General features: G+C 31.8%; 1 protein-coding gene across 4 annotated transcripts in view; it reads right to left on the minus strand.

The window, feature by feature from the left end:
* Window positions 1-3,668: 3,668 nt before the first annotated feature.
* TRAPPC13 (trafficking protein particle complex subunit 13) overlaps window positions 3,669-21,889 on the minus strand; it is a gene marked incomplete at both ends in the record, with an annotated part of 35,619 nt that continues 17,398 nt past the window's right edge. Inside the window, 9 exons of one of the 4 annotated variants that reach the window (XM_084233085.1) lie at window positions 3,669-3,776; window positions 3,896-4,046; window positions 6,164-6,264; window positions 7,386-7,584; window positions 9,260-9,393; window positions 11,870-11,887; window positions 14,911-14,955; window positions 16,182-16,254; window positions 19,725-19,852. In XM_084233085.1, the coding sequence (XP_084089211.1) occupies window positions 3,669-3,776; window positions 3,896-4,046; window positions 6,164-6,264; window positions 7,386-7,584; window positions 9,260-9,393; window positions 11,870-11,887; window positions 14,911-14,955; window positions 16,182-16,254; window positions 19,725-19,852 (957 nt within the window). The remainder of the gene's footprint in view (window positions 3,777-3,895; window positions 4,047-6,163; window positions 6,265-7,385; window positions 7,585-9,259; window positions 9,394-11,869; window positions 11,888-14,910; window positions 14,956-16,181; window positions 16,255-19,724; window positions 19,853-21,889) is intronic. The other 3 variants (XM_084233082.1, XM_084233084.1, XM_084233083.1) reach the window with 3 other exon arrangements.

Consider the following 21,889-nt stretch of genomic DNA (forward strand, 5'->3'; position numbering starts at 1 on the left):
AGCTGTGATAGTGTTATGAGGTAATGAATATATATCATAGGGGCCAGTACCATCTTAATTGCTGCTGCTTCTGATGGGTGACAGAGAGTCTTAAGAGCTGGTAGAAAACAGTATTTGGTGGAAGGTATGTTATTTTGAAAAGAAAAAAATAGATGCTGTGAATGTATAGATGAAGATAGTATGCTCAGGTTTTCTGCATAGTTCTTCACTAACCTTGCCTGCAATTTGGTTATTGATAATATTAGCATGACCAATTATGCTAAGTACATAATAAAATACATTTAGAAATCCTTAATGATACTGATTAGGTCAGTTATGTAACTATTCATTTTAACAGCACAATTTCCCCAGTGGTGACCTTACCATGGAAACTCTCATTTAACTACATTTAAATAAGTCAGTGGCTTGACCCTAATTAAGGATTTTCTAAGTGACATTTAATTATTGCCCATAAATTCTGATTTTCTAAGACTCAGTAATTACTTGATGGATTACAAAAAATCTCTGTCACTAACACTGCTTGTTCATGTAATCCTCTGCTATATTTGGCTTGGCATGCCATTTTTATGCTTAACCTTAATTTGATGCAATTTAAATAAAACAGGGGACTTAAAAGTATTATATTGAAATTAGTGTTGTATTAGTGAAGTGGCATTTGGCATTAATGGTGTGGCTCTAACTATAGTGATGGGTGAGACCATTCTAACTCCAACTGGAATCATGAAATTGGCAAAGTTGAGAAGGCACATAATTAAGTGTTTTGAGGGAAAACCGAAAATTAATATAGAATTAAGTCAGTAATACTGATAATGATCAGGGCCCTAATAAAATGGTTCTAAAAAGACTACTTGGTACCTTGACATTTAAACACCAACTTTTCCTTTCTTTCCCTTTGTGAGATTAGAACAATGGGTCTGTAAGAATCACCTGGAGAATTCATTAAAAAAGTAATTCAGGGACACCTTTGATTTCTATTTGATAGTTTTTGTAATAAGGCCCAGGCTTCACTATTTTAAACAGAATACCAGGTGGTTCCCAAGTAGGTCCAGACTCTAATTTCAAAACATTAGGATAGAGGTTTCTTCTCAGACCAGCAAATACCTAATGCTTGGGCTTCAGGATACAACAAAGACATATATGAGCCTACAGTTCTGGCAAGAGAAGACTGAAGCTTAAATCTTAGCCCCTCTAAGTTAAATCTATATTCCATCAAAACTAATGTAACTTTTCATGAAGTTAAATTCAATTCCTAGGGTTGAAGTGTTATACAGAATTATGTACTAATGAGTCACATGAAAGTGATGATGGCAGGAAAAAAAAGCAAACTTGATCATACTGAAAAATCAGGTACTAGCAAAACTATCTTGAGTATATTAATAACACTTTCAGATCAGATCAACAAAACTGACTAGGAAAACAGAAAGTACAAAGCAACACTTTAAAAAAAAAAAGAGGTGGTTATAACCCTGCAGATCCTGGAGACAGTAAAAGGCTAATTAGAAAATACTAATACCAACTTTACCATATACCATATATTTAACAACTTAGAAGAAACAAATTGCTTGTAAGACAAAAACCACTAAAGCTCACTGAAGAATTAAATATCCTCCAGAGAAAAATATACGGGCCCAGATTTCAATAGTGAATTCTACCACAACAGGGAGAAATAATTTTATACAATTTTTCTAAATTATAAAAGAGGATACTCTTCCCAACTTAATTAGCTATTACTCTATTACCAAAATCAGACAAAGACATGAAAAAAAAAAAAAAAACCACTTTAAAACAGTATCTTGATTTGCTATTATCTATAGTTAACGCAGCCATTCTTTTGACTTGAATGAGAACTGGTATTATTTCTTCCATTTCACTTTTCCTGTTTCTTTGCTAATATACCACCAATAACAAATTCTACTTACCTGATTTTCCATTCTCTTTAAGCCATTTTTGTTCAAGTATTTCGACCACTTTGGAGTCACTGCATTGAGGCTCTTTCAAGAAGATTTTGTGTCTTTGGACTGTGTTAGCTACTTTTATAATTATAAGAAATTCCCAAAATATTTTGACTTGTTTGGAAAATATAGTTTCAGTCTAACTAGAGAAACAAGAAGACACTAAAGTAAAATATTTTATCTATGTTCTCCTTAGGAATAACTGACTTCTAATGACCACACTTCACTGTAGTAGCTATACCTGTTAGGATGTTATGTAAAACTTAAGATGTCTTTTTTATGCAAATGAAATTTTCATTTACTATACCAAGTTGTTTATCTAATTTTATAATGTGGTTTAAACAGGTCCTTTCTAAGATGACATTATCTAACCTTTACTTAAAAGTATGTGTCTAATTTATTGCTTATAAATGAAACTTTTTAATTAAATCATATCAGCAGATTCCAAGTAACCACTAAGCTACTTTTGAATTTGAAACAGAAGGTTCAGTCATGAGAAGAAGCTTGAAGAACAATCAAAATAACTAGAGCAGTGGCTATAAAATCTTATTTCATCATTCAATCAATCTTAAACATGCTGGAGGAAAGATAAATTTCAATTTTACACCACTTGTACTTTATTTTGCAAAGATATTTCATTAATTATTACTCCAGCGTAAGAGGAAAATCTCCTCCTGACTATAAATTTCACTTCGGACCAAACAGTTCGTCAAAGCAATAAATAATTATGCATTTAAGAAAATCCAATTTTTGTATTTGACTTAATGCACTCTTACATTTAAGAAATTATACATACATCCTTAAATTTCCATTTACCAAAATAAGAGTTTTTATTTAGCAGCATATGCTTTTGTTTTCTTGACAGAATATCGAAACTTTCTATTACAATCATGTTGTAAAGTTTACATTATTAACCATCTCATTTTTTTCCCACAGTATAAGTACATACATGTAATTACATGCAGAAATAGAAAGTTTTACAAGATTAATACATGATATAAGCTCAAATATAAGAAGCTGGAAATCCTTTATACCCTATGAAAATAGATGACTTTTTTCTCAAATGAGGAAAAAAAAAATCAGAAATTTTGGATTTAGAATCAGAAAATACCAGGATTCTTAGTTAAATAAAACCAATTCTGATCTGTTGTTTAACTGAAATTTACACGTGTGTTATACATAAACACAAATACATATCAGTAAAATAATTTTGAAAATAACTAGAAACACTCATACTGTGTTAGAAAGTTACACAAGGACCACCCCTGTGTTTTTCTGTAGACTGAGGAGCTAGGGGAAAAAAAAAAGAGGGTTAACTGAAATACTAATAAACAAAGTATTATAAGAATTCTCAGGTTCTAGAAATAACTATCTTCTATACTGAGGTCAACAAATTATGGCCTGCACCCAAGTCCAGTCAGCTGACTGTTTTTGTAAACACCATGTGGTCCTTTGCTACTGGCTGCTCTTATTCTACAATGACAAGAGCTGAATATTTTTGATAGAACCACATTGCCTGCAAAGCCTGAAATATTTTGACAGGGTCAAAACAAAGTAAGAATATGTTCTTTACAAAACTGAAATTTTAACTTTTACAGGAAAGAAATTTAAGTAAATATACACTTATTTTTTGCTGTTAGTGTATCAATTTTACAAAGGTGACAAATCAGAAATTCCTGTGAAACTCAATGAAAAGCATACTATTGGGAATTTTCTTCAGCTTTCCACTTTAATGGCCGAAGATACCACACAGACTTGTGCGATGTCATCATACTCATATGTTCTCTTTAAGAATGTGTCTGTCAATCTTAAGCCAGAGACGCTCTATTGAGAGAAAGAGATAGAGCTCAGTTCTCATTGGTTAATATGACAGAAGTTATGGCTAGAATAAATGACTGTGGGCTAACAATCCCCAAACTGAAATTACTAAAAAGAGAGCATACCTGCAGTCCCTGCACTGAAGACAACAGAGTAAGGGCAAGGCAGAGAGAGGAACTTGGATGTAGTTTCCCAAGTTGTCTTCCTGAAATGCCACACCAGTGGATAGAATTGGTATTGCACATTTCCAAAACCAGATCCATGGTCCTTTCACTGCTGAACAAATCAGAAAAACAGGAATAAATCTTGTTCCTTTGGCAAAGAGGTTCTGTGATATTTCTTCTTTATATTTCTTCCACTATTGCCACTGAATTTGTTTTCTGGGTACCCAGAGATAAACAACAGAAACAGAAATAAAAAGCTATTATGTCATTTTTATTTCATTTAAGATAGAATCAGGAAAATGAAATGAGATGGCATTTTTTTAAGGTTTAAAGTGGCACTGAAACTAATCTGCCTGTCTGGGTGTAGACCTTCTGGTTCTATTATTGAACACTGGCTCCCTGGTGCTGATTTGTAAATAGCTTTGCCATTTCTCCAGATTTGAAGACATCTGTGTCTAATTTTGTAGCTATGTATACTTTCTATTTTTGTTAAATACTTCACAGGGAAGAAAAATGAACTGAATCTGGTCCTGTGATTTTGCTATTTAATTTATGGTCCTGTATTATGCAGACAATGTAGAAAATGACTGACAAGATTTAGAAGTAAACACCATTTAGGTTTGTTCATTGTTAACATGAAGAGACATTTTTGCATATACACATTATCAGTTTAGAATGCTACGTTAAACTTTTAATGAGTATTTGTGCACTTTTTTTAAATAAGTGAATGCTCATAACTCTACCACTATTTATGACTACTTTCAAACCTTCAGATTCATTTTTTGAGTTTCAGATGACTCAAGTTTTAAACATCTTGAAAAAGGTATGAATTGAGATGAATGTAGAAAGTCTCAAGGTTTCAGAACATTGCAAAAAAGAAAACCTCAATGTGTTGGAAGTCAGAAAAAAAGCGAGCAAGAATTACTTTAGGAGGGAACAACTGATAAGCAGTTATTTTAATTTGTATGTACATAGGGTTATGTAATCACATTTTCATAATGAGAAAACTGAAGATCTAAGAAATAATTGCTTTCTAGAAAATTTGAATCAACGTAAGTTAAAGCGAATACCAAAAGACATGGAATTTATTTTTTTACAACACTTTGCTATTTGGTCATTAATCAATTTGCTATACCTCAAAAAACCTCAAAAGAAAAAAATCTAAAAGCACACCCTAAATGCCCTGTGTGTGTTATTCCCTTAGCTCCTATACAGGTGATACTGTATTTACAATGCTGGGTAAGATATAGTCCTTTTTCCTGAATGATTCACAACCTAGTAAGAAAGAAAATAATTATAGCAGTATATGAGTGTCCCTAAAAAACTACATTAAAATTTGCTATGACAGAGAGAGGAAAGATTAACTGTGTATGGGACAGTCTAGGAAGCTTTATAGGGGAAGTATTTTTGTATTTTGAAGGATGAATATTTCCTATCTTCCAAATGTCATAAAAGCAGAATGGATATGGAATTATCTAGAATTACACATTCATACTATGAGGGCTGCAATACTATCAAAATGTCCCATACTAATAATACACTTATACACTAAGTAGTAATATGAGTAACAAAACTGACAGGATGGGGATTTAATCCTATGTTTTTCTGGCTTCAAACTCTTGTGTTTGTTGCTTTGTATCAGATACTATATTCTGTTACCAAAACCCTGTTTTCCTATCTATGATTAGCCCTTATTCATAACGATAGTTTTTACATTTTTAAAACTAAAGATATAGCTCAGATATAAGTATGCCTCAGAAAAATCTATTTAAATACATTAAATCTATAATTTGTTATTCTATAAGAACCTACCAAAATTCATGCTTTATTAATCTGAAGTGGGAAGGAAATGTAAACAATGAAAAGAACATGAACTTTGAAGTCAAATATACCTAGTTTCAAATTTTGGCCCTTCCTTTTCTGGCTCTCTGAACTTGAATAAGTCACTAAACCTCTGTGTTGGCTTTTTCTTGCTTAGAAAGTGCATAATTAATACCAACCTCTAAGGTTTTGATACATGAATGAAATAAAATACAGAACATGCCTAGTAGAGTAGGAACTCAACAATAGGTAATATACAGCTACCAGATGAAAAACTTTGCAACAGTTAACATCAAGAGGGCTACATGTCAAAAGGAAACTTAAAAGGAGACAGCATATTTAAAAGATTTTAAAATAATTTTTTTAGGTAATGAAGAAAGGTTATCTACCCACAAATATTGGCATTACCTGCAATTTGTTATTTTACAGGTAATATGAAAAGGTTCTTCTAGGTTTACAGTATCTGGGATTGCCTCCAGAGATAACCTAACATCTCCATAACCTGGAGCCTAAGAGAAAAAGCAACACAGTTAACATACATCTATTACAAAACCTCTTAATTTAAATGAAGGTAACACACTAACACATTCACTCAATAGTTGCTGGGCCTCCAAGCTGATGTTCTGAGAAAATACTCACTTTTCTACTATTCTTGATTCTTTCTTTTGTTGCTGCCACCGTTAGAACAGCACTACAGACTGACCATTTTTGCTATAACTAGTCCATGTTTAGCAGAATTAAGATGAATGTCATAGGTAAACAGTAAAGAAATTTCAGGGGGTTTGAACTTAAAAGGATGCTTTCCAGAGATAATGTAGTTTAATCACGTATCATTATAAATAGTAAGGTTACTGTCTAAACAAAAAGGAGAGATCATTTTGAAACAATTCATAAAGAAAAAACATGTGTGTTCACAAGACATGGTCAGGGATGGGCCACAGAAACATCAGGGTTTAGAACAAGCAATGGCAGGATGGTAGCTCAGCTGTATTTTAAAATAGGCCCTAGTAATAATCTTTACTTTTTCGTTTCAATTACCACTGACAATAAAAATAAATTTTAAAATAGAACATTAAGAATCAGGAGAATTAAGATAATTCTGTAGCATATTCCCACTAGCACATGAAAAAGAAGGAGTTATCCCAACTTGGAGCAGAAATCAGGTAAAATATACATCCAAAGCTTTCATGGTGTCTTCAGTGGCACTCACCTGAATTTCAGCTGACTCAGATATTAAACACCTTAAAAAAGGTATGAATTGAGTAGGGTGAAGGTAATAAATTCTAGTTTTGGGACACTGCAAGAGGGAAATTTTAATGTGCAAATGATGACCATTCAGATGACCAACAGTACGAATTACCATTGGAGGGAACCATGGATAAGCAGATTATTTTGCTTGGTATAGTTAAAAAAAAAAAAAAAAAAAAAAAGGAAATGTATTAAGGATAAATTAACATTTAAACATTTTTCATACATATTAATACCAATTTTAAACCTCAAAGACCAGTGAAATTATTATTCTAGTAATACTATTTTATAGTGCTCTGACATGACAGAACTAGGAAAATTTAAGTTGCTCTATCTGACACTCAATGCCAAAATCCCCACTGTGGTTTTCTTCCAGACTCACCATTCTTTGAAGTTGGCTGGTCTGTAATCTTCCCCTTTCCCCTAGATTTGTTTTCCACACTATGTCCAACTTTCCAATTACTGTTACTCCCTTAATAATGCCTGCTTTTTCTGCAAACTCCTTCTTGGGCTTTAGGCAGTACAAATACTGTCGTGTATCCATTGGCTGCAAATATGCTCTTGATCCAAACGTTGTTACACTGAGAGAGGTGGAGATAGAAATGGAGACAATTCGCTAACATTTTTAAAAGGAAAAACTATGGCTTTAAATATACCTTTGGACAGAAAGTGGATGAATTAACATCCAAAGATCAAGAACAGATTTGTGGTTTCAAAATAAATGAATAGGACTCGTACTGAGAGTGTTTACTTTTTAAAATTCTTTTTTAGTTGATACGGAAAATCTTGAGGTTCTTTATAGTAGATAAGATTACCTAAAATATTAGACAGGTATCAATTAACTATAAATGCAGCAGAATCAAAACCTTAAGTGGGGAGTGGGTAAACTGGGTAAAGGGAATCAGTGCATGGTTATGAGTGGAAACTAAACTTGATGGTGATCACAAAGTAGTATTTACAGATATTGAATTACATGCTTTAAACCAGTGTTACTTTGGAAAAAAAAATTAGAGCCTTAAGTATACTGTCCTGTTTCTCTAAAATTACAAAAGACAATATAGTTTAGAATAAGAAATGTAGCCATCTAAATTAATCCTTTTCAAAATGAACAGAAAAAGAATGGAATATTATTGTTTTCCTCATTGGGGCTGTAGGAGGTTATGAACTTTTCTGCACCTAACCACCATAATAAAAGTAAAATATGCATACTTTCTTATGCATATTAATGTCAACCCATTTATTATTTCTCTTCTTACTTGTAGAAAGAGATTTTATTTTCACACAGGAAAAAAATTAAACGATACATTTCTATGCCCTGCTTTTTGATATGAAGAGAACATTTCATCTTAAAACTCACCCTCATGAATAGTGCTAAGTGAAGTAAGTCAGGAGAAAGACAAATAGCAGATGGTTTCACTTACATGTGGAAATCAGAAAAAGAACAAAGGGTCAGACAAAACCATACTAATAACAAACCCTAGATACCTCACAATGAAATTTAGGCTATAAGATGGGTGGGAAGAGGGGGTAAAACACAGTGGTGGGGGGAGCAATGAACTGTGGTGGAGGACTGGTGTCTTGGTGATGGGTGTGATGTGGTGTGGTGACATGTCTGGGGAGGTTTGATCCTATGCCTCTGAAGCACATACGGTGTTATGAACCATTGTTATCTCAATGGAAACAAAAAACTAAAAACCTCACCCTGATTCTTACCCTTTCCAACTTCATCATTCCTTTCCATACCTCTGTTTTCTTTTTTGCAGGTTAAGGAAGAAAGATTTCATATTTACCTCACTGAATTATCATGAAAATTAAAAGAAAAAAATACTTCAAATATTGAACACAAAATGCAAATGGCTTATCTTTACTTGGAGGGAGGGATTAAATAGGTGAGCACAAGAGACTTTTAGGGCAGTGAAACTATTTTGTATAATATAGTGTCATTTTATCTGTTAAAATCCACAGAATGTACAATATAAGAGTGAACCCTAAAATGGGCTGTGGTTAATAAGTATTAATACTGGCTCTGTAACAAATGTGCCAACGTAAAAGAAGATGTAAATAATAGGACAAATAGTGAGTGAGGAGAGGAACATATGGAATTCTGTGCTTTTTCATAAAATTTCCTGTGAACATAAAACTTCTCTAAAAAAATTAAATCTATTCATTAAAAAAGTTATAAACTACCTAAAAGGAATGGGTATTAGAATACTTTTTAATCTTTCAAAATAAGAACACTTCATATTTCATATTTACCATTCTCCATCTTGGTTGACTGAATTTAATTCTGCAACATTGTACATTATAGATGGTTCCAATGAAACTTTCTCCATAAACATGGGTGAAGTTGTAATATTTTGAATCTGGGCTTCCAGAAATACTTCATCAGTCTGAAGATAGGAAAAAAAATATCCACCAAAGAGTGATGGTATTTAAAATATGTACCTCAACAAAAATACCTTATCTATATGAAAAAATATATTACCACAAATGTGATTAGTTCATGCCTGCAAATCAAAATTATAATAATTAATGCAAGAAGTCTTCATCCTAATGTAATTAACAGGGGCAAAGTCAAGTGTTAGTCAACCGATACTTGTCAAACAATGGATGGGGGATAATTATAATATTTTTTGTACTGACATCCAAAAATAATTTTCATTGGGAATTTCATTCACAAATATCTCAAATCATCTAGTAAGTCATTAAAAATGTTAAAATGAAATTCAATATAATGAATATATCTGTGTACCTATCACTTAAGTGATATAATTATGTCTTCTTTATAAATATTCTGGCATAATGTAACTTAAGTTCTCATATTCAATTTAGATAGTACAGGAATCACTTGTATCATGAAAAATCTATTTTATAATCTTATAGGATTTAACTTTTTTTAAAGATTTATTTATTTATGCATATAAGAGCTGGGTGTAGGCCATAGGTATGTGTGTGTGGGAGAAGATTCACCAGAGACAGAGTGGGAAGCAGAGCAGGCATACTGACTGAAATACACTGCTGAGAGGAGCAGCAGGCAAGACAGGAGAGGTCTGCTGCACCAGGTGGGTCAGCTCCCTGGCTGGGATCAAACTTGTGCTGCGGTGGCTACCTAGTGCTGAGCTTCATAGTAGCTTCATAGTGCTGAGACTTAACCCCTTGCACCACCACGGAGGCCACAGATTTAACTTTTAATGAAAGTAAATTATGGTGGTCACTGGTGATTTCTTGATTCATTTAAATGTATATCTAGGGCTAATATAATGTGAATTATACCTGACAAACTTACAAGCTTTTAAATCAAACAAAAGGTATTTTATATCCTTACAAATAAATTTGAAACTGAGGCTATTCAACACCATTTAAGTCAATGGGTAACTTAAATATGTACTTTAATATAAATGTTTTGTTTCCTGGTTATTTATGCTAAACATCCTTTTTATGCTTTTTGGTTGTTATTTTGTGTGTATAGTAGTTCCCCCTTTATCTGTGGTACAGTTTAAATTACCTGTGATCAAGTGCAGTCTGAAAATATTATCTACAATATATTTTGAGAGACTACATTTGCATGACTTTTACTATAGTGTATTGTTATAATTGTTCTATTTAATTATTACTTGTTACTCTTATTGTGCCTAATTTATAAATTAAACTTTATGATAGGTATGTACATACAGCAAAAAAAAAAAATGTCTACTTAGAGTTTGGTACTATCCATGGTTTAAAGCCACTCACTGGGAGTTTTGGAAGCTAAGTACCATAGATAAGGGGGAGGCTGCTAAGGATAACAGACTACATTGGTTCAATTTTGAAACAAGTTTATAGAAAAATGATGTACTTAAGAATATCTTGAACTTTGTTCAAAGTTTCACAGATATATAAAGAAATAAAAAAAACAAACTGAAAAGTTTTGGTACTTATGAGCTTTTCAATACTGGATACATGAAAATGGAAATAATTTGTAAAAATATAATAATGAAGTTATGATTTAATGTATTACTACTTAAAATAAGACGCTCTTTTGTCCTTAGCACATGTGCACAAATGAAAATGGAAATAGAATGATCTATCCATTTAAAAATGTACCTCTTAAGTACTTTTTCTCAAAAAAGTATATATATCCCATAATCCATTGCTTCAAAAAAATAACCATAAACCCACATTTCAATTTTAAAAATGAAATTTTCTGCATAAATTTAGGAATAACTTAGATTAAATGGAAGAAAAATAAGCAGCATAATGGAAAATTAAAGTTAGTCTGAACAGTTAGTATAAAGTAATTTAACACTTGAAAAATTAGGATAAATAAGTTAAGATTTATGGCAGATGTTTGTATGGAGATGATGTGACATAAGCAAGTGCTTATTTTTTAAATAGAAATTTAAAAATCTGATTTTAGCCAACTTGAGGAAATTTGATTTTCTTCCGTCACTGTTGTCAAAGGGCCATCCTTACCTGACCCAGACTTAACACTAGAACTACCGTGCATTGAAGATGAATTTCAAACTAGACAGCTTATTAAAAAAATTGAAGTATGGTGAGGTAATTTTCAGTAAGATGTTGAAATTACAAGGTTATTTTGAACAAAGTTAACAAATCTTTCTTAAAAAAAACACCAAAAGGGGAACACAAAAATGAGAATATAACTATTTCAATATGACAATTTAGTCTTTGATTTAATTTTTCCCCTACACAAGAAAATACAATATAAAAAGTACAAATTATATATATATCTGTTTGAAATTGCATAGGTGGTATTCACAACTAACTATTTTTCCATTATGTTTTGTAAGGAGAGATTAATTAGGCAGACAGTAAAAACAAGGTGAGTAAGAAAGCATATAAATTTATAATAAAAAATCAAATTACCACAGAACTGAGGTCACTCTAATGGAAAAATAAAAAAGAAAAATTAGAAAAATCAGAATTAAATGTTAAAGAAAAAAGAATAACTTATTTAAAATGAAATGCATTTCTGCATTTTTTTAATTTACTAAACAAGACAGCATTAGTCAAACAAGAAATAAACAGAAAGCAACATAAATATGACAAATTTTTTTAAAAAGGTGAAACTGCTAAGGTTATATGAACAGAGAAGAACAATAAGGTGAGTGACTATTTCAATAAGAGCAAATATTCAATGGCACATATTAGGGGAGAGAGATATATCTCTACTTCTAGTTTTATAAATTCTTTACCTAGATCATAATTCTTAAGATTACTTAGGCTGGGTATACACAATGCTCCACATTCAGTAGATTGACACTGTGCAGCTTCTCCTAAATTTAGCCAATAACAGATCCTTTTTTCAAGGAACATCTTGGTCAATTAGACTTCCATGGGTCACATTCTAGGGAATGCTTGGCTAGTGTACTTCAGACAATTGAGAGTTTTAGTCTTTTTTAGATACATATTTTTTAAAGCTATTTATCAAAGGCCATCTCAAATGTCACCTCCTATATCAAACACAGAAATAATTTTTCATCTGTTCCCAGCATATAAGTACACTCATTTAGTGATGTGGGTGGGGAAAGGTACTTATATGTCATGTCAGTCCTCGAACTAGACCTAAGATCCTGGAGCACTGGGAAGCTATTCAGTATATTTATTTCTCTTCAATACCTGGCATGCAGCACTGTACTTAGCAACTGAGCAAATGTTTGAATCCTAGCTTCTAATGTCACCATTCTTCTTGTAAGGTTTTCCTATTTTAGAAGACTACAACAAAATTTCTCATGAAACTTGTTTTCCTTTAAGTGATTCACGTATTATTGGAATTATTAGATACAGTATAAAAACCTTATGTTGAGACAAACATGGGACTAATTATGGTCATTCTGTAAGGTATCATTTACTGAAATTAGTGTGGTATACTAATTCCTATAATCTACTTGAATTTCCAACTTGGAGTAAAAACAGTTTGTCTCATTCTACAGGCTGACCAGTATTTGTTTGCCTAATAGGTAATACAGAGTATCTGTATCTCACAGACTATAATATAGGACTTATAAAATATCCTAAAGAGCCCCCTAAATACTATCTGTTCACTATAGGTTTTTAAAGTATGTATTTTCAGAAGTTCAGAATTTTACTAAAATTTTTTTAATTGAAGTTTGTTCGCAAAGTTTAGATTAAATGTTATGCCTACATGTAATGTTAACTGAGAAAGGAAGCAAACAAAATTGTTACTATGATTATACAGAATATTATTTACAAACCAGTAAAGACTGAACGAATACAGATTAGTGAAATATCAGTTACTTGCTGGTATGGTGGGATTGTGGGTTTTATTCTTTTGGGGGAGTATGTCACATATAATATTCATGGACTACCTAGCAACTTAAAAAAAACTATTTGTAAATCACTTTAAAAATCAGTGTTATAAAACTTCACAAAGATCTCATGTACTACCACATGTTAAAACTTAAATAGCTTTATGTGTGCCTTACTAGGTGCCAGTTAGAGAGAAAAATGGACCCACTGATAACCCTTAATTTTAATTTTCTAACTTATCCAACTAAAGAGTTAACATTCACCCCTTACTGTGAATAAAATCTTTTCTAGTAAAATGATATAGTAATACTATTTAAAATCCAGCAAGCTGAATAGTTTTATACTATATTCATCAACAGTATAGTATTAGTAACAAGCAAGGTAGAACATATGTAGTATCCCAACTTCCCTACTCATAAAAGCATCTACTAATCTCCTTGCTCAGACTGTAAACTCCCAGCTGATACATATGCTCATCACTATGTACTCAATATTCCAATTGCATTTGCAACTCTGCTTGGAATGCCTTCTCTGCACTGACATTTTGATATCTTCAACATCAATTTCTCATAGATTTTGCTACAAGTTTGCTCCTCTTTCATAAAACTTCCAACTACTCCAAAAATCAAATCCTTAAAGTTTCTGTAACACATCTTTTTCATCTTTCTCTTTAGACTCACTCTATACTATATGAGGTAGTTTTGTTATTTTATGTACTTATTTCTTTTCACCTTAAGTCTTTACTGTAGTTCAAATTTCTTATCTTAGACATCTTTAGTATTTTCACTTGTATTACAAACATTATGCTGAATAAAAACTCAGATACTGATGGCAAAAATAAATACCAAATTTGACACTATAGCACATTTCATCTGTTTGTAGAATAATAAAGGTATAATCTTTGTTTCAAAATACTGTATTTGAGTATTTTTGCATTTATCATTGTGATATGAAACACATTATTATGTGGGGTATAGGACCCTCAAGAAACCTGCCTTTTAAAAGCCAGGATTATACAAAAGATACCCAAGCAATAAAACCTTACTCCTAAGGCAAATTCTATTTTATCTCTTTTATTTGGATAGAAGACAGATTATCTTTAATTCTAAAAGATTATTTTTGCCTAACTTGCTTCTTCCAAAGAGAATTTCAAGCTATTCACCAAGCTCAGTAACCTAACTTCTGCCTGGTGCCCTGCCTTCTCAAAACAAAGAATTTAATGTGCTGAGCTTATCAATATTTTTTCATGTAAATATCAAGTCTTTTTTTACTATAGGGCTAGATCTTATTTTTGTAATACTGGAACCACATTATATTAAACAGATTTCTAATGTTTTTAGACAGTAACAACAACTATTAGATGGAATTATGGGGCAATCATACGATGAAAAGGAGTTAAAGTCTCACAAAATTAACAAGAAGAATAAAAATCAAGCCATCATAATTCCATGCCAACTGAAGATTAAAGGACATCCACAACAAAGTTATTTGTTTTTGACTGAAGATTATGCTCATTTTTTGATAATTTTAAGTCATATCAGTAATCTATTTCAATGTGAATAATGTAATACATCAGAATTTTAGTCAATTAAGATCTTAATGTTTAATTTGAATCTCATTAAGTGCCCAATACTTACCTCTGCATTGTAAAATTTGGTTTTCACATCCAATGGTTTGAGAACCTAGGTGAATAAAGCATATGTCAGAGATTCTTTATCGGACCATTTATTTTTGTTTCTTTTAAATTACAGGGTTTAAAGTCATCAAAGGCTTTCTTCAATATTATTTATAAGAGAATTTTCTAAAGAATATGCAATGCTCTTGCAAAACCACACATAGACACACACACACAATCCTAAATGCATTTTTTAAAAAGCAGCCATAATTTCTTGATTGAGTGATAGGTGCATGAGTATTCACTTCATACATTATGCTAGGCTGGCCACATATATTTAAATGTATTTCTCTATATATTTCAAAAAAATGCTTACCAAAATAAGCAACCATAGAAACTTTTATCTTCTCTTAAAAGGCATGTAGAATCCTAAATAAGTGATGTAGTCAAATAATAGCAAATATTCCCCCTGGTGATAATGCAGTTTCTTCCATTTACATAATTTTTCATTTTTGCACAATGTATACATTTTCATTTTGGTTATATTCCCCATACAATTGCACCCTCCCTTATTTTGACCCTAATCCTTTCCCTCCTCTACCCCCAGTGTGGTTTATAGTTGCTTGTTGATTTTGACTTTCACTTTGTATTAATTAGTCTTTTTCTTGGTCCCTTATTTAGGTTTTCTAAATTCCCGCTATAAGTGAGACCATCTGGTATTTTTTTTTCTTTCTGACTTACTTCGCTGAGCATGATCCCTTCTAGCTCCATCCATGTTGCTGCAAACTGCATGTGTTTCTTTTTTGATTGCTGAGTAATATTCCATTGACATACATATTTGTTAAACCAATGGTTTTAAACCAGGTTTGACCAAAGACTTGAAAAACTGTTAACAAATACAAAATTCTCTCTAAAATTTCAGTTAACTTTAAGTCCCTGAAGGAAGCTTGTTACAAATAAATAATCTGCAAACATTTCTTTAGAAATCTGATACTATACTTATTTTATTCTTCTTCTAGATTCCTAAGTGTTTCTGCGAAGTCAGAAAAAGAAATTTCATTTGATAAAAATATCAAATTCATTATAAAAACATTACATTGGCAATGATAATTTGTTTTTATTTAATTTAATTTAGTCTGAGTTTAGACTGTTAGTAACATGACACATTAAAAAAAGTTAAGCTATTTGCTTTATATGAAGTCCATTTTCATTACATATAAGTAAGAGTAACTGTATACTTTTCCAGGGGGAAAAAGGTATCTAAAAATTAATTACCATTGTCATATTTAATACCTGAAATTTGAAGAATTTTCTAAAGTACATTTTTTCTCCTCCCTGAGTTGTATAACTCACTGCACACACCAAGCTGAAACAGAAAAAAATTGTCTTAATGGTTTTGAATCATTTTTAATTTTGTTTAATAGCAAATCTAATACACCTCAGTTCCATATACAAACTTGGAAAATATTTATACCCCAATGATGTGGAAGTGCGGCAGAGTAAGTCTAGCACAGGGAAAAAAAAATAAAACTCCAGCATATATGATAAAATTACATGAACACAAATGCTCTGATTAGCAAAATTTTAAGATATACTATTTTTGAAAGAGGAAGTCAGAAATTTCTCCTTCAAAGGGGGACATATATTTAAAAATAAATCTCAAAAAAAAAGCTATTTCTTATAAGTAATAGTTTTATGTAAAAAAAGTTTATATAAAAAAAAAGTTTATATGCTCTAGAAGAAAATAAAGAAATTGAAAATATTCTAGGGTGGAAAAAGATTTTAAAATAAATGCAATGGAAAGGAAAAACTTAAAAATTTATAAATTAAGAAATCAGAAACACTAAAAAAATTAAAAAGCTGACAGCAGATGAATACTTTTAACAATATTATTGTTAAATAAATCTAACAATAAAATGGTTAGGTTTTTTTTTTTTTTGAGAGACCAAGCATATTCTTTAATGACTAATATATTGGCACATAAGGATCATAATAATAATTATATATGCATCTACCAACTACATCCAAAATGCATGAAATAAAAACCGACACATTTGAAGGAAGAAATAAAAACTTAATTTCCAATTACTTGAAATAGAACTTGAACTTAATAATAGAGTAAGACATTACTTCTGAATATAAAAATAAAATGGATTACAAAGGACAACTGTGAACAAAGTAGATAATTTTGATCAAATGGACAAATGAATAGATTCTTATATAAATCTAATCCAAAGTCTTATATAAATCCATAGATTCTTTTTTTTTTTAAAGACTGATTTATTTGCACACAAGAGCTGGGGTAGAGGCCAGAGATGCAGTGGGTGAGAGGATTCAACAGAGACAGAGTGGGGAACAGAACAGGCAGATCGACTGAAGTACACTGCTGAGGGAAGCATTGGGTGAGGCAAGGGAGGTCTGCTGCGCCATGTAGGTCACCTTGTAAGTCAGTAAGACATTGTATCTCACTCAAAACAGTATGAAAAGAATACAACAATAAATCATACTACTATAATTGGCTAAAAAAATGGAAAAGTTCAGCCTCACAGTAGGCAAAGAGACAATAAAAGTAAGGAGATAAGTTCCTATCTCAAGATATTGTGAAACTTTTTTTAAAATTTATTTTTCTTACATTGTTATTCATTTTTGTGCAATAAATCTCCTACCACCTCATCACCCATGAACCATCATTGTAGTTCCTTGTGCTCGCCCCTCCCATTTTGACCCCTTTCTCCCCATCCTTCCCTGTTGTACGCCTTAGATCTATAGTTTATCTGCAAGTTTTGTCTTGCTTTTTTTGACCCTTGTTCGGTTTCCTTATATTCCTCCTATGAGTGAAAACGATCTGATATTTTTCTTTTTTCCTTCTGACTTATTACATGGAGCATAATCCCTTCTAGCACCATCCATGTTGCTGTGAATGGCATGAGTTTGTCTTTTTTAATTGCTGAATAGTATTCCATTTTGTATATATATATTTCTTCTTGATCCATTCATATGTTTTTGGGCACTTAGGTTGTTTACATATCTTAGCTATTGTGAATAGTGCTGCAATACTGCAAAATTTTAAGTCACAGGGTTGGTGAGGTTTTAGGAAAATGGACTCCCTTTGCACCATTAGTAGTTATCAGAAATTTAGAAAATAATCCTTTGTCAAAAGAGCCTTAAAAAAGTTTATATACTCTATAGTAAGGCATTTCAAGTAATCCATCATAAGGAAATATTAAGGTGCTCATCATTTTCACTTTGTAGTTTCACTTATGATTGTGAAAAAAATAGAAATAATTTTAATTCCAAATCAGAGCAAACAAACTTAAGTGTGTAAGACAAAGGCATTTAAAAACAATGTATTCAGTAAATAATGACTCAGATGGGAAACTGTTAATAGTGAATTGAAAAATAAAAAAACATAGGTAAAGTGATCAAAATTCTGTAAAACATTTATTTACAAACATGTTTTATATATGCACATAAAGGAGATCAGAAAGAAACACATCAGTGTTTTAATAGTATTTAAACTAGGTAGTGACATCATCTAGTTTATTTCTCTTTTATATTTGTGCCTAGTTCTAAGTCAAGTCTATGGATATAAGAATTGATCAAAACATAATACCTACTTTCAAGAGTGCTCACAAGAGGAAACAGTGTAGCAAGGTACAGATTTTAAAGTTTGATTTTGATTTGAGTTCTATCTTTTTTAGTAATTTGATTCTACAAAAACCAGTGGCGATTTTAAAGATTCAATATCTTTTCGATAAATTCAGTTTCAGCAAATACTGACCACTGTTCTATGTTAGGCCCTGGGGATACAGCTGACTTCAAGGAATTCTCACTTTAATGAAATAGCAGGCATTCAGTAAGTAATTATTGACATTAAAAAAATGACAAGTTGTGGGTGCTACAGAATGCACAAAAGGGGGGATTTAATCTAGACTAAGTCAGGAAAGCCTCCTTGAGGAAGTCATGCTGAATTTGAGATATGAAGTAGAAGTAGACTAAACAAAATGATATAGGCATTCCTTCGTAAAGGAAGATAGTTCAACTGTATTGGCTGCATTGTAGAGCAAAAGGGAGGCATGTACAAAGATGAGAACTAGAGTGGTTGGTAAGGATTATGTTTTGGAGAAGTTTGTAAAACCTATATGAAGTCAGAACTTCCTAAGGACAGTAGGAAGCCAATGGAGAGTTGAGTGGCTTATCCAAGATCACATAGTTAATAAATGATGGAGCCTAAACTTGAACTCCAGAAAACATTCCAAAACTCATGCCAATCACAGCACATATACTAAAGAGACTGTCACCAAAATGTATTGATAAAATAATAGCTAATATTATATACTTTCAAAGAAAAAGACAAGAAGCAAATATAAGGTGACATAAGAGGAGATGAAGAAGGGAAACTAATGAGAGATAATTTGAGATTTTTTCCCCCCGCATATCTTGTCTTACCGTGAGTGTATATTTTGAGTTCTCAGGGTAAAGATAACACAGTTAAATATAAAACAGAGAAGTGAAAAATTGTAATTTAAAGATAAATGCTATAAACATCAACTGGTAGCATTTCAAAAATAATAAATACAACTTTAGATAATGTTTTAAGCATTTCCACCTTTTTTATAAATAAACTTACCTATAAATACACAAATGAAAGAGAGATAACTTTTGTCCACTATAAAACAAATACTTAATTATTTGTTATGGTAAACATGTAAATACAGAAAATAAAATTCATTCTGAAGTAGATTTTTAGGTTTAATGATAAATAGAAATAAAGCCAAATTTCAAATAAAGGCACACACATAAAAGCCTTTGAACACAAATAGAATTAATCCTTACATGTGTGTTCCAATTTCTTTAACTTCATGGTGTATGACATCATCAATACAACAATCAGGCTTCAGTTCAGCTACTGCAGCATTGGAGGCCGAAAGATTTAAACGTTGAGAACTTGTCTGAAGATCTGCCTTTAAAGAAAGAGGTAAAATACTCAAATGAGATTGGTTACTTACATAGTATGCATAGGAAGGACAGAAAGCACAGGGGAACAGGACAAGGTAGTAAGGATAATGGGTAAAACATTAATTCTCTGTACAAATATTTCTGCACACAGAATCATGGCAATAGTCCACACACACATCAAAAATAAATAAAGTCAGGCAGGAAGTAGGGGAATCCAAAATGATATGCAAAGAGTATATCAAATGAAGCTAACTGTGTTACAAAAGGACAAAACCATACAGGGGGAAGGGAAGAGGGAAAAAAAAAACAACCTAAGTAAGTTTGGCAAACAAAAGCTAAAGGAAAAAAAGTTAGACAAATGTACTCTACATTTGTTTTGTCACAACAGTATGGATTAGCAATACTGAAACTTTTATGTGTCTTTTTAGGTTAGGGGACTAACCTAAAGAAACATATTTTGGATCAGAAGAGGCAACTTTCTCACCCCTGGAGAATGAAAGGTATAAATAAGAAAAGGGAAAAGATTACAATGAAATTTTTAGTGTTGGACTGGAATTTTAGGCATCAGCTTGATGAACATATAGTTTTTAAATATATATACAGATGGACATGATACACAGAAAATACAGATGTGTATGCATGTATCAGTCTAGAATACTAAAAGATAAATAATTATTCAAAACAATATTAGGTGTCAGAAACCAGCTGATTTGTAGAACTAAATGGCATTTAAAGTCATCAACTATGAAAGTATTACCTTTTTTTAGTAGCACCCTCCTCCCACCCAGTCAACTATTTTCTTCCCCTTTTTATTTCCCTTTGAACATTTATCACTCTGTCTAAAATGGCATCCTCCATAAACTGTTATTTCTGTCACATTCAACTTTAACTTCCCTTGTAACATTTATCACAATCTACAATTACCTTATTTATGTTTTGTTTACCTGTTTCTTTCTGTCTCCCCTACCAGAAATGTAAGGTCTATGGAGGCAGGAACCTCTTGTCTTCTCTTGCTCACCACTACAACACGGTGCCTGACACATAGTGGGCAATTAATACATAGTTGTTGAATACTGAATGAATGAAGTTATGATAAAACTTCAAGGTAAATGTCAAGAAAAATTCAGAGAAAATTCACATTATGTCATGGGGATTAGGAAGAGAAATTTACATAAGAACTAGGACTCTTAAATTTTTTTTTTAAATAACTAACATGTTTTCTGCACTTTAATATTCTAAATTCTAAGTACTCTGAAGTGGGAATATTTACTAGTGTTGTCTCTTTTGCTGTCATAATCAGTTATAAAATCACAGTATATCACATTTATTCAGCATGTACTATGTATTAGGCCCTGTTCTAAACACATTTATTCGCCCTGTTCTAAACACATTTATTCAACACCCACACTTCTGATGTAGGTAGTTGTTCCTATTTTACAGACAATAAAACCAAGGCACAAAGAGTAACAACTACCCTAAGGTTATACAAATAATAAGCAGTGGAGATGAGATTCCATTCTTGAACACACACATTGGAAATTAAAGAAGAGGAGGAAAGATGTAAATAGTCAAACTCCATAGACTTTCTGTCCAATATCTGCCTATAATATATATAACCCAAGTATGTATTATATATGGCTGAACACTTTTATCTCTCTTCTTTTTTCACTATCATAAATAATGGATGTCCTGAATATTTACTTTCTAATTACCTACTATGTACCAGGACTTTGTCCCAGGAGCGGGTGATACATTAGTGAACAAAGCAGCCCAAAATCCCTGCACCTGGGAGGTTTAAATGTCTGGGGGAAACAGCAAATGAGGCTCATTTGGGGTTGAGGAACACAATTTAAATTTCAGGGTAGTCTTCAAGCTGAAAATTGGTTTTTGGATAAATAGGATTTAAATAGTGGAGAGGAAGGGGGAACGAGGGAATCATTTCAAGTAAGTTAAACAGAACTATAGCAAAATAACATACATGTGAAAGCCCAAGATGTCTTTAGATATCTTGGCCATTAAGAAAGAAGTATGATAGAGCCTGG

The sequence above is a fragment of the Talpa europaea genome (assembly GCF_964194135.1).
Source record: "Talpa europaea genome assembly, chromosome: 5".
Taxonomy (NCBI): Eukaryota; Metazoa; Chordata; class Mammalia; order Eulipotyphla; family Talpidae; genus Talpa; species Talpa europaea.